At 46.7% G+C, this 12484-nt stretch overlaps 1 protein-coding gene across 11 annotated transcripts in view; it reads right to left on the bottom strand.

The window, feature by feature from the left end:
• Positions 1-12484, bottom strand: part of CCDC180 (coiled-coil domain containing 180) — a 98575-nt gene that overhangs the window by 62024 nt on the left and 24067 nt on the right. For 6 of the 11 annotated variants that reach the window (XM_063714325.1, XM_054520314.2, XM_063714326.1 and 3 more), the window contains 6 exons: positions 6747-6817; positions 6421-6570; positions 4982-5169; positions 2387-2475; positions 1233-1342; positions 57-185 (listed from right to left, as the gene is read on the bottom strand). In XM_063714325.1, the coding sequence (XP_063570395.1) occupies positions 57-185; positions 1233-1342; positions 2387-2475; positions 4982-5169; positions 6421-6570; positions 6747-6817 (737 nt within the window). Of the gene's footprint in view, positions 1-56; positions 186-1232; positions 1343-2386; positions 2476-4981; positions 5170-6420; positions 6571-6746; positions 6818-7178; positions 7246-12484 lie in introns of those variants that run through there. The other 5 variants (XM_054520335.2, XM_054520334.2, XM_054520333.2 and 2 more) reach the window with 5 other exon arrangements.

Genomic DNA, 12484 nt, shown 5'->3' with positions numbered 1-12484 from the left:
GGCAGGGAAGAAGCAGGACCCGGGTGGGGCAGGCCCAGCCACGAAGGGACCCCTACTTGGATGGTGTAGTCCTCAAGGTTGGTGTCGTTTTCCACCTTTAGGAAGAGACGGTTCATTTCTTCATCAGACTCAGTCAGCTTCTTCAAAAAAAGTCCTCCTGTGTCCATGATGAGAGGTTCCATTTCCTGCAACAGGCCAGGGCAATGATGGCCAAGGCATCAGCACCCCTGGGAAGGAGGGAGCCCTCCCTGTCATGGGGGAAGTGCCAGGCATGGTCCCATCTCAAAAATGATGATCATTGCCTAGACCTAACGAGTTGAGGCTCACTAGTCAGCTCACAACCATGCCACACGCTCTGCGCTGAGCCCTCCTTCTTGGCTCATTTGATCCTCATCACAGTCTTTGAATTGGCTGCTGACATTGGGCCTAGCCTATGGTTGGCACTCAACAAATATTCATTAAAGATGTGGCCAAATGAAAGAATGCCAGGTTTACTTCAGATGAGGAAACTGAGGCTCAGGTAGATGGCTTCACCAAAGCCACAGAGCTCAAGGGTGAAAACAGACCTGGCATCTAGTTGGGACGTATGAAGAAACATGGCTGGAGAGCCTGTTCTTGGTGCTTTGGGCACACAGCCAGCTCCAGGAATCCAAGGCAGGACAACACAGGTCAGAGAAGACTCAGGGAGAAGGGGACAAATGGAAATCTGGGGCTCAGGGCAATCCAGAAGGGCAAAGGCTGGTCTCGTTTAGGGAACATTCCAGACACCAGTGTATCTAGAGATGAGGTCTCTAGAGAGGAATGAGAGCTGAATGGGGGGCAGTCCATAAGAGCCCAGCAGAGCTGGGCTATCAGCGAGGGGTGTGCCATTCTGCCCTTCATCAGAAGGACCGAGCAGGGAGGCCAAAGGCTAGGCTTTGGTGTCAGACCTGGAGGGAAGTTCTGACTTGGGCCCTTATGCACCAAGTCAGGTGAGACTCTCTGGGCCTCACTGCAAAAGGGGTAACAACAGCACATGACCTGTAGGGCTTTTCCAAGAACTACGGGGAGCTGTGCCCACAAACACTCATAACGAGCCACTCAGGCACTCAGAGAGGGTTCCATGTCGTCTAAGGCTCTGTGAGCCCCTGAGGACCTCTCTGCTGTAGAGGGGGAGGGAGGCTGGGAGCCATGACACACCCGCCTTTGGAATGGCACAGGAAGGGAAGAGGAGGGAGAGGGAGGATTCTCACCTTTCCCACCTGTGCAATCTCCTCCTGAAAGCTGGCCAGAGCGCTCTCGTAGCTCCTCCTCTTGTGTTCTGCTCGCCTTTGAAAGGTGCTGGTGCTTATCTTCTCAGGAACTGCAGAGCAACAACAGAGGTGATGAGGCTGCCTTCAGAGCTCTCAGCAAAAGGCAGCACAGGCAGACAGCCCCTGCACACTGAGGCCTAGCTCAGAAGGCAGACCCCAGAGCCAGGTCAGGGTGGCAGAGGCTTAAGGAAAAAGAGAAAAGACGACAGTGATTCATGAGTGCTAGAGGGACCAAGGCCTCAGATACACAGTTAAAAGCTGAAAAAGCTCCAAAACAGTACGCACAGCATGTTTTTTTAAAAAAAGTTCTATGGAAGCAAATACATATAGAAATGATAACTGCCAACACTTCCATAGCACTTCTTGCATAGTAGGTATTGTTTAAACTCAGCTAGTCTTCATGCTGAGGCCAAGAGGTGGCTTCCATTCCTAGCCTCGTTTCACAAGTGAGGAAACTCAGTCATGGGGGGTTGAAGAACCAAGTTGGCCAGCAGCTGAGCAGGGATCTGGGCCACTTGCTTCCAGGTCTGTGCTCCTGCCACATGCTCTGCTGTCCCCTTTACCCAGGTGGGAAGCCAGATGCCACGTGGGTTAACCGGGGGCGGGTTGGGATGAGGGCTGGTGACTCTCTTTGGAGAAGAACAGGTGTCATGGTGAAGGGGAAGGTTTTACTTTCTCTTTCTCTCCTTCCTTTGTTTTTCTTCAGTGAGCATGTATTACTTTTTTAATCATAAAGAAAAAAGGTTTCTATATTAGGATAAGGTCAAATGAGGACAATGTAGTAGGAAGGAAGAAAATGCAGATGAGAAATACTGTTGGGAACCTGCAAGAAAGCAAGTGGCATCCTTTAATCCCTGTTTTGCATCAGTAACTGCCCTCCATGCAGGCAGCTCCCCTCCTCCCCCCAGCTCCCTGCACAGGGGAGGAATCTTGGGTGAGATGCTCTTGGTGAGATGCTCTGGGTGGCTGAGCCAAGGAACACAGTGGGAGCTCAGGGCCTTCCTCAGAGGCGTTGCCAGGAGACGTCCCCACCTCCTACCCAGGTCTCACCCTGGCCCAGGACAGGCCTGCCTTGAGGCTGAATGGAGGCTCACCCATAGTATCCATGAGACCCCGCACTTCTCGGGCAGCGATGGTGCTCTCACTCTCTCGGGCTTTTTCCCTCTTGGCTCTTTCCTTTTCCCTGAGACACAAGCAGAGAAGAGTGAACTCCCAGCTCCTGATGCCATCCATGGCAGCTCTGGCACATAAGGGCACCAACGGGTGGTTCTCCAGAGGGACTGTGGGCAGCAGCAATGGACCAGGCACACCCCAATTCCAGAGAGCCCTGAGGCAGTGCCCAGGCTCCCAACAAATGCCACCTGGGGTTCCCTGCCAACAGACACCATGGGTCCCTAGGTGAGAGGTTGGGTCCCTGCCCTCAGGGAGCCTGCTCTGGCTCTGGTGGTCAAGCGTGGATGATGAGCCTGAGCCACTTCCCACCTGGGGAAACTGAGGATCAGAAGGGGTACGAGCAGCTCAGTGAAGCCAAATCATGCTAGCTCTTGGCATGCATCCTCATTTGCTCCTTCAGCAACCCATCCTATGATGTACTTGAGGTAACCTCGTTTTCCAGAAAGGGGGATGGGGCTTATAGGAACCACAGAATGCAACAGAGAGGAGACTCCAAGATCAATCCTTGTGGCACTAAGGCCCATGGAATTTGAGTGAGGGAGGAGAGAGCTGGGGTTTCAGGAGGAACTATTTTAACAGGGAGGACCAGCAGGGTGGATGTGACATCAGCTTTGGAACTGGCATCTGTGAATGCCCTGTCCATGGGGCAAGCACCACAGAAATCCCGCAGCTCCCAGCGACCGCTGCCATTCCTTGGGCCCCCCATATGTCCAATACTTTCCAGTCAACTTCTCATTTAGCCCTCATGCAGACCTAGCAGGGAGGAAGCTGCTGGGCCTGGGCTGCAGCTGATGGGGCCCAGGCCAATCTTCTAGAGACAGGTCTTTCAGACCTTGTCATTCTAAATGCCCCTGGAACAAGGCAGCCCTGTAGGAGCTGAGATGATGACACCTGCTGTCAACTCCGGCTTCTTGGTCACTTGCTCCAGTGACTTGGGGCTTGGTTTATACCAGTGGTGATTTACCCCCTGGCCTGGGCTGGTCTCCACCCACCCAGGGGTCTGCCCTGGGTGATGAGCACATAGGTGGACTGGCCTTGGCTGGCTGAATCTTCAAACACCTGCACCCTTTGCTTTGACGCCTGAGGGAGACAGGGTGCTCTGGCTCTGCCACTCATGTGTTCAGCCCAGTCTGGCCTCTGCTAGCCCTGCAGAGTGTCTAGAGGTAGCTGGGCCCTGTGGGTAGTTCCTCTAGATTCCCACCTGGGGCATCAGGCTGCCTGTAACCCTGGATGCCCACCTGGGGCATCAGGCAGGGTGACATGGGCTAGAGAACGCTGACCTCCAGTCTGGGCTTGGGTGGGCCAGTGGATTTTTCCATCTGTTGGGAGTTCAGAGCATGAGGGTCAGGAGCTTTGGGGGTGGCTTTCCTGGGAAAATTCAAAGGCCAGGTCAGGGCAGAGAACTATACTCAGCATGGGGTCTGTCCCTGCCCCAAAGAGGGTGAAAGGAACAACCAAGACAGGCAGCGGAGGCCTGCTTTCTATCTCACAGTCCCAGGCCCAGCAAGGGTTTATGGCTCGTGTGGAACTCAAAGTGCCTAAGGGGAGCACCGCGCCTGCTCCATTCTTTCAAGAACCCTGGGAAGATCTGTCTCTTCCTTTTCCCCATAGCTGAGAGTCAGAGCTCAGCGAACTGAAATGGCATGCTTAGGAACTTCTGAACTTGGAAGTTCACAAGAAACTCCAGATCTCCATGCCTGACCCCGCCTGCTCTCATCTCAGGAAAATGCATTTCTGCTGTTCACCCAGCACTCAGGCCAGAGACCAAGGGCTCTCAGGAGCTCTCTCCTCTCCTCTAATTCGTCACTAGGTCTCATGGGTTCTGCCTCCAAGAGACACCCGAGGCCCACAGCTACTTTCCCTCTCACAGCCACCAGCAAGGTTACAAGGACAACTGCAGTGTCCTGTGCCCTGGCCTTCCGGCCTCTTCTTGAAGCCCCCCACATTCTGCACAGAGCTGCCTGAGGGACTTCAAAAATGCAAACCAGCTGCTCACTGCAGTAAAGTTCAAAATACTGACTGCTGCCTGAAAGGCTGCTCCCAGCCTCATCTCCTGCCCTCTCTCAGGGTCCATTTACCTTCAGCCTTCAGGAGGGGGCCAAGACCACCTTTCTCAGAGCCTTGTCCCCATACTGCACCCTCTGGTTTCAGCTGATCCCTTCCTCAGAGAGCTTTCCTGACCCCTGTCCCTAGCCCCTGTCCCCTTAATCAGAGCTTTTCTGCCACTGGGGGGATGTGCTTATTTATTTACTTTTGAGGTCTCAAGTTTCATAAGGGTGGGATCCCCACACCCAGTGCCTGGTCCTAGGCACTTAATCAATAATGATTGTGGGAGTAGGGGAATGGGGGCGAGAGAAGCAAACCATCCTGCAAGGTAGGTATTAGCCTCCCTGCTTTAGGGGTGGTACTTGAGACTTCATTCCTACAGGCTACTCATCTTGTGCTGGCTCTTTTTGAGTTTTTGAAGGCTCAGGTACCCTAGTGCATGGGGGTGAGGCATGGACAGCAGGATCTACCTGTGGAGAACAGGGTTTTCCATGATCCAGTCATTGGGGAGGCTGTGCATCCACTTCTGCTGTCGAGGAGACAGCTCCCCTTCAGGAGTCTCCACCTTCTTCATCATGGGTATCCTGCCACTCTTCAGGGTCACAGAATGCTCTGCAGCCCTCTTCCTGGTGGCTTCCAGGGAGTGGACTAGCTGCACCTGAATCCAGGGAGGACCAAGGATGGGGGAGTGGTCAGAGCTGCTGACTTCCTAGCACTCTCAGGCTGATGGCGGCTGTCTAGAAAGACATCCAGAGAGCTGCCCCCAGGAAGGCACTTTTCAGGAGGCCTTCAACCCCAGGTCATATCTCTATAGGAGAGCTCTCCTCCCAGTAACAGTCACTCAGCCACTTCAAGGAAGGCCTCTTTCTAAGAACCTTAAATGAAGATCAAGATGAACATCTCAGCCATTTTTATAATCACAAGAAATTGGAAAAACAGAACTGACTAATAATAGGGATTGGCTGAGTAAACATGTATGTCTGTTTGACGGAATGTTAGGCATTTGTTAAAGATGAGACCCACAAAGAATTTTTTATAACCTGAGGAAATGCTTAGGAGATGATATATGGTTAAACATATCACTTAAATGCATAAATTAAAAATTATAACCAAAATTATACAGTATGATCTCAAAATTTAAAACGCATAGGAAAAGGCCCTGGGGGAAGTATGCCAAGAGTTAAGAATGGCCTTAGAGAGAGCAGGATCGTGTGAGTGATGTAATTGTTTTTTTGGCTTCTTTATACTTTTATAATTTCCAGAGGTTTTACAGATAATTATTTAAGGCTCAAATTAGGAATGCAAATCCCTTTTAAATACGCAGTACAGAACTTCAAAGGAAGAATTTGGGTCTGTGTGTTTCTTTTAAGATCTTGTTTTGTCTATACAGTGCTTTAGAGAGAACAAGGCAACTTCAACAACCTACACTGTTGTCAAGAGGGCTTTACTTTAATACAGTTATGGGAGTCCTAGATCAACAAGCGGGCAGCTGCTCAGCATGGTGAAATACATGGGTGCCCGCAGGCATAGAAAAGGGTCTGTGAGATAGTGTTATGAAGAAAAAGCAGATTTCAAAACACTAGTACAGAATGAAACCTATTTTTTAAATACAAAAATTAGACGTTTTTATGCATGGGAAAAAGAGAGGTCACCCAGTGGTTCCATCCAGGCTATTTCTCAGTAATTTACATTTAAAATTTTAATTTAAGTTTTCTAATTTTCAAGAACTGACATTCTAATTTTGTATTGGTACAATTTAAGAACCAGCAAGAATTATTTTTAAAATCAAAGTAATTTCAAAGCCCTTGTTTTCTTCAATTTCCAGTAGGGAAGCCCTGGGAGAGACGGAAGTTTGGAAGAAAGCAAGGGAAGGGGGATGGAGAAAAGCGGGACAGAGGGTGGCTCCTACCTCAGCTTGGAAGATCTGCTGGTAGGCTTTCCCATTCGGAACCTGGGTCACCTTCCCCACTGACGACATCTTGGCCGCTGGCTGGATGCCCCTGCCGGGAAGCCGTCGTCCAGGAAACGCGTTTAGGCTTTGGTGTCTCAATTCTAATTCCTGAGGTTGGGAAATCGCCCGTCCCAAACTCAGGTTCAGGTCCAGGCGGGACGACGTCTGGCCTCGAGGCGGCACCCCAGGGCAGGACTCCCCGGGGAAAGACTCTCTGCTGGGGGGTAGGGGGCTGGGGAACGTCGACTCAGGGTTTTAACTTTCAACGAAACGATTAAACTAACCTCAAATGAGCTCTGAACTCGAGCAGGAGGCCGGTTCTCCCCGCCGCGCATGGCGCAAATCCGAAGGGACTCTGGGAACGCGAATAATACGGGATTATTGGTTGTGCTTCACTCTGCCATGCTCTTCAGGGAAAAGTTAACTGCGCTCAAGGTGTCGGTTGGGACTGGAAAGCCAATGCGGCGCAGAACTCGCATCCGGGACCCTAATCCACCCTCCATGGGACACAGGGAGTATTGGAGGGAGAGAGTAACCTGATTCAGGTCACGCTAATTAGGCGCCTACTGTGTACTGAGAAGACCCAACCAGCCTCTGCCATCCCCCTCCCTAGCCCGCCAAGTAGACTGAGCAGCCTTTGGCTGTCCCCCTAAGCCCGGCAGATTGGAGGGAGGCCTTGCGTCCGGCCTGGCCGCGTCCCGGTCTGCAGAAAGCACCTCTCAAGGCAGCCAGGGCCGGTCCAGAGACAACTGCAGCTGGACGCCCACGGTCTCCAAGGCAACGCGGAGGGGAGGGGCTGCCCCGGCCCCGCCCACGCTTTTCTTCCCAGGGAGGGGAGTTTGCTCTTAGCAATGGGAGCGCCCCACGTGGAGTAGTGAAACTCAACTATTTCCTTCAATGCCAGTTTCTCCTCTCTACAAGGATTACAACCCCAGGGCTGCCAGGAGCAGCACTATTAAATGTTCTGAAAGGTGGTAGGATATATGAGATGTAGCACTGAGCCATCATGGTCAACAAAGTCCATCCTATCTTATTTGCCTTGGTTAAAACCAATCTCTGCTGGGAGACAGCATACGGTAGTGTTTGCCTGTAAGTTAGAAGCTGAAAGACTCTGGAAGAGACCATCTCTTTCTCATTTTAAAAGAGCTTGAGAGCTCAAAATTCAGGGATCAAGGCTTGCCTGGCCAGAGACGAAAATGCTTGTGGTTGGCACTGAACGTGGCCTCGGGTTTCCCATATATATGAGACACCCGGCGCCTTCTTACAGAATCCCTCCCTTTGGCAGTGATATGTTACGATTGCTAATAAATGCTCCCTATGCCAATTTTCTAGAATGAGTGATTGTTCTGTCCAGACTAGAATCAGAAATAAAGAAATGGTGAGTATAAAACCTTTTATTCTTATTCTTCAGTCCTGGGTTTTATTAAGGTGAAGTACTGTAACAAAGATTAGATTCATTTTAGCTGAAAAAAGAAGACGTGTAGGTGACTGAGGGAAGGGATGAAAACACAATAACAAATAGGTAATGTCCAGGAATTATTTGCAGTCTCATGTCTCTTTCCCATCCAAGGAGGCCCTACTGGCTTTGGCCTTGAACATTAGAAACTATTTTCCCTACCCAGATGCTTTCTGGGTTCTGGTTCCAGGTACATCTCTAATTTAGGGGTTTCTTTTTAAAAATTATATGGCTATAAATAGTAGGCATGGACATGTCAAGTATGGGATTTTGTTTTGATTAAACTCCATATTTATTGCCAAAAATTAAAAAAAAAAACACAAAAAACTTCAACGGAGAAAGTAAAAATAACCCATAATCCTACCACTGAGAATTTACCTCCCTTAACTTCCAAGTTTTTGAGACTGTGTGTTTGAGTTTGGATCAAACGTGGAAATTCGTGTTTGCCTTTTGGATGGCATTTCCATTCTCCTCCCAACCTGATAATATCATAGCTAGAAAGACTAACCAGTTAGAGATCATCTGGTTAGTCCACCTCCTGTGTTTAGATATGGGCAAAAAGCCAGAGATAGGGAACGGAAAGAATGACACCAGGGCCTCTGGATCTTTTTCTTGTAGCTCAGCATCATCTTTGACCTTTTCCCTCTCACTCTTAACTTTGAAAATGTCTCTTGACCCCATCCTTTTCCTTCCTCTATCCCAGGCTATTGTCTGTCTTCTGCATAGTCCAGACAAAGCAGAGCAATGAGGACCACCACAAGAGCAAATATTTAATGAGAGGATTTAATGCCTGCAGTAACTATGAGAGGGGGGCCTTAAGTAACCCATTTTACAGATTAAGAAACTGAAATTCAGAGTCAGTGACTTGGCCAAAATCTCCAAGATAGGAAGATCTAGGATATGAATCTAGACCCTGTAATTCGAGTCTTGAACCATCTGACCTGTGACTAGCCAGAAAAAAAGTTATTTAACCAACTGATTGGATGTGCATGTTGAAGCATAGCATACATATCTAAAAGTATGGAAATCATAAGTGAATAGCTCAATGAATTATCTGAAAGGAACGTGCCGAGTAAGCAGTACCCATAAGAAACAGAGCATTACTAACTTCCCAGAAGCCCCTTTTGTGTACCTGTCATGTCACTGCCCTCTCTTCCCCCAGAATGACAAATATTCTAACTTCTGAATTGGTTTTGCTTCTTTAAAAATTTTATTTAAATGGAACCACAGAGAATGGACTCTTTTATGTTGGGCTTATTTCATTATGTTTGTAAGTTTTATACTTTTTTTTTTTTTTTTTTTTTTTGAGATGGGGTCTCACTCTGTTACCCAGGCTGGAGTGCAGTGGCACAATCATATCTCACACTGTAACCTCAAACTCCTGGGCTCAAACAATCCTCCCACTTCAGCCTCCTAAGTAGCTAGAACTACAGGCATATACCACTATACCTGGCTAATTTTTATTTATTTTTTGTTGAGACAGAGTCTCACTATGTGGCCCACGCTGGCCTCAAACTCCTAGATTCAAGTAATCCTTCGCCTCAACCTCCTGAAGTGCTGGGATTACGGGCATGAGCCACCAGGCCAAACCCATATATATTTTTTAAGGTGTCTATAGTTTATTTCTGTATAGTATCCCATTATTAAAAAATATATACCCCATTTTATTAATCCTTTCTATTATTGATACACGTTTGGATTCTTTCAATTTGGAGACTACTGATAATAATGCTGCTCTGACCATTCTTTCATATGGTGAACATATGTAGGCATTTTTATTGGGTGTATACTTAAGAGTGGAATTGCTGAGTCATAGAATATGTGTATGTTCATCTTTAAGAGATACTACCAAAGAATTTTTGAAAATGGTTGTATCAGTTTACATACAGCAGTGTATGACAGTCCCAGTTGCTCTACATCCTCACCAACATTTGATATTGTCTCCTGTTTTTATTTTAGCCACTACATGGTAGTATCATACTGTGGTTTTAATTTGCATTTTCCTTATTAGTAACAATGTGGACACATTTCATATACTTGTTGGACATTTGGATGTCTTTTTGTGGAATGTCTAGTCAAATCTTTTGCCCAATTTTCCTGGCAGATTGTCTTCTTATTAATTTATGGGAGTTAGTTACATATCATAAATATGAGGCTTTTTCACATAAATCTGGCAAATATGTATTCCCCTTTTGTTCTTGCCTTTTTACTCTCTTGAAGGTGTCTTTCAATGAAGTGACGTTACAACTTGAATAGGTCCCAATTTATCCATTTTTGTCTTTATGGCCAGTACACTTTGTGTCCTACTTAAGAAATCCTTGCCTGCCTCAAGGTCATGAAAATATTCTCTATCTACTGTAAATATTGTTTTAAACTTTCACATTTAAATTTACAATCCACCTGGAATTGGTTTCTGTTTATAGTGTGAGTTAGGAGTCATGATTCATTTCTTTCCCATATGGAGAACCAGCTGACCTGGGCCACTTACTGAAAAGACTATCTTCTCCCTACTGCTCTGCACACCTCTTTCACCATACATAAAACATCCAAATGTGTGGGTCTCAGTTGGGCTCTCTATTCTATTTCTCTTAGTTTCTATCTTTGCACTAGCAGCACACACAGCCTTCATTACTATAGTTTTAAACTAAGTCCCAATATCTGGTAGTGTAAATCCTCCACTTTACAGTAGTGTGCTGAGAGTGGGGCCGGAAAGTCATTGGGTGGGGGGTTCAGAAATGTTCTCATTGAGGTGACATTTTTTGCTGTGACCAGAAAGACCAGAGGAAGCCAGCCCTGCCCAAGTATTTGTGTGATGGTTACTTTTATGTGTCAACCTGATTAGGCTAAGGGATGCCCAGATAGCTAAGAAAACATTATTTCTGGGTGTATCTGTGAGGCTATTTTCAGAAGAGATAAGCATGTGAATCAGTAGGCTGAATTTAAAAAAAAAAATGAACTTACCAATGTAAGTGGGGATCATCCAATCCTTTGAAGGCCCAAGTATAACAATAAGGTGAAAGAGGTGAATTCTCTCTCTCTCTCTCTCTCTAAACTGGGACGTCCTTCTTCTCCTGCCTTTGGACATCAGAGATCCTAGTTCTCATGCCTTCTGACTGTGGAATTTACACCAGCGGCTCCCCAGGTTCCCAGGTCTTCAGACTCAGACTGAATTACATCACTACCTTTACTGGTTCTTTTGCTTGACTATAACATAGTGTAGGACTTCACAGCCTCTGTAATCATATTAGCCAACTCCCATAATAAATCTTCTCTTAGCTATCTATATCTATATATCTCTCTACTTATCCTATTGGTTGTTTCTCTGGAGAACCCTAACTAATACAGATTTTGACACTAAGAGAGTAAAAGAATTTTAAGGATTAGTTTTCTGAACTGGTTTTGGGGTTTCTGAAAATGGCTCTCTAATCTGTTTAAACATAAAGATGCTAATGACTTCATTTCCAGTAGTAGAGACAGCACTGATAGTCCATGTAGTGAACTATTTATAGAGATGTGCAAAATATCTGGATTGGGTACTTCTAATTAACCACTTATAAGAAGGAAAGAGCTAAGTAAGTCTGTGTATGACACTTCCAAACATTTTTTGAAAACTAAGAAATATAGTTATGTTGGTTGATTGCTTTCACTACTGGATAAAGCAGTGAAAGAAAAGCTATCTGAGTCAGGTATTTGAATTCCAAGCTCAAGAGCCACATAAATGACTTAATTAAGAGTCTAGGTGTGCCCTGAGGGAGAGGCTTATCTCCTGTAGATGCAGGACTGAAATTACTGAAAATCAGACACAGGATCTTATCCCAGCAATTGGACGAATTACAAGCAAGTTGAACCCCAAGCCTCCCAGGGTGTCCACTGTTAAAAGTTCAGGCCTTCATTGGGAAACAGGGTTCTATACACTGGGATGGGGATGTGTGAGAAAATTTTGATGAAGCTGGGGACACTGAGCTCCTAAATTTTGAAGTCTTCTTTGCCAGTGGAAGAGGTATCCCCACTCCCAGAAAAAGTGGCTTTCCCACCCCCAACAGAAATAGCTTCCCACCCACAGTGGTATCAGCTGTTCAACCTCTATCTGAGGGCATCAACCCTGCATTGTCTGAAGAAATGACGGCCTTATATGAGGTAGTTGCCATGAAAGATAATAATGATGATTCTCCTCAAGATCTACCCCCACCATCCCTCTCTAGATCTCTAACTAGACTCAAGTTCCAGCAGGCCCCTAAGGTTAGGTACAAAGTGTGATGCATGAGGAGGTACACTACACTCCAGAAGATCTGCTTGAGTTTACTAATTTATATAAACAGGGATCCAGAGAACATGTGTGGGAATCGATGTTAAAGGTATGGGATAATGGTGAAGGAGCATAAGGCTGAACCAGACTGAATTTATTAAATGGGCTCACTAAGCAAGATTTTGCAGCTTGAGAAGTTAGAAAGAGCACTAACAATTTGTTTGGTTAGTTTGCTGAGTCATGGATCAAAAGATGAGCAAATTGGAAATGATTGATCTTTCTTGGTTTAAAGTAGAATGGACTTAAAGGCTCAAGGATAT

This window comes from Pongo abelii, chromosome 13, assembly GCF_028885655.2.
Source record: "Pongo abelii isolate AG06213 chromosome 13, NHGRI_mPonAbe1-v2.0_pri, whole genome shotgun sequence".
In the NCBI taxonomy this organism is placed as follows: domain Eukaryota; kingdom Metazoa; phylum Chordata; class Mammalia; order Primates; family Hominidae; genus Pongo; species Pongo abelii.
The sequence above is the reverse complement of the archived record's forward strand: the minus strand, read 5'-3'. Positions and strand labels throughout refer to the sequence as shown.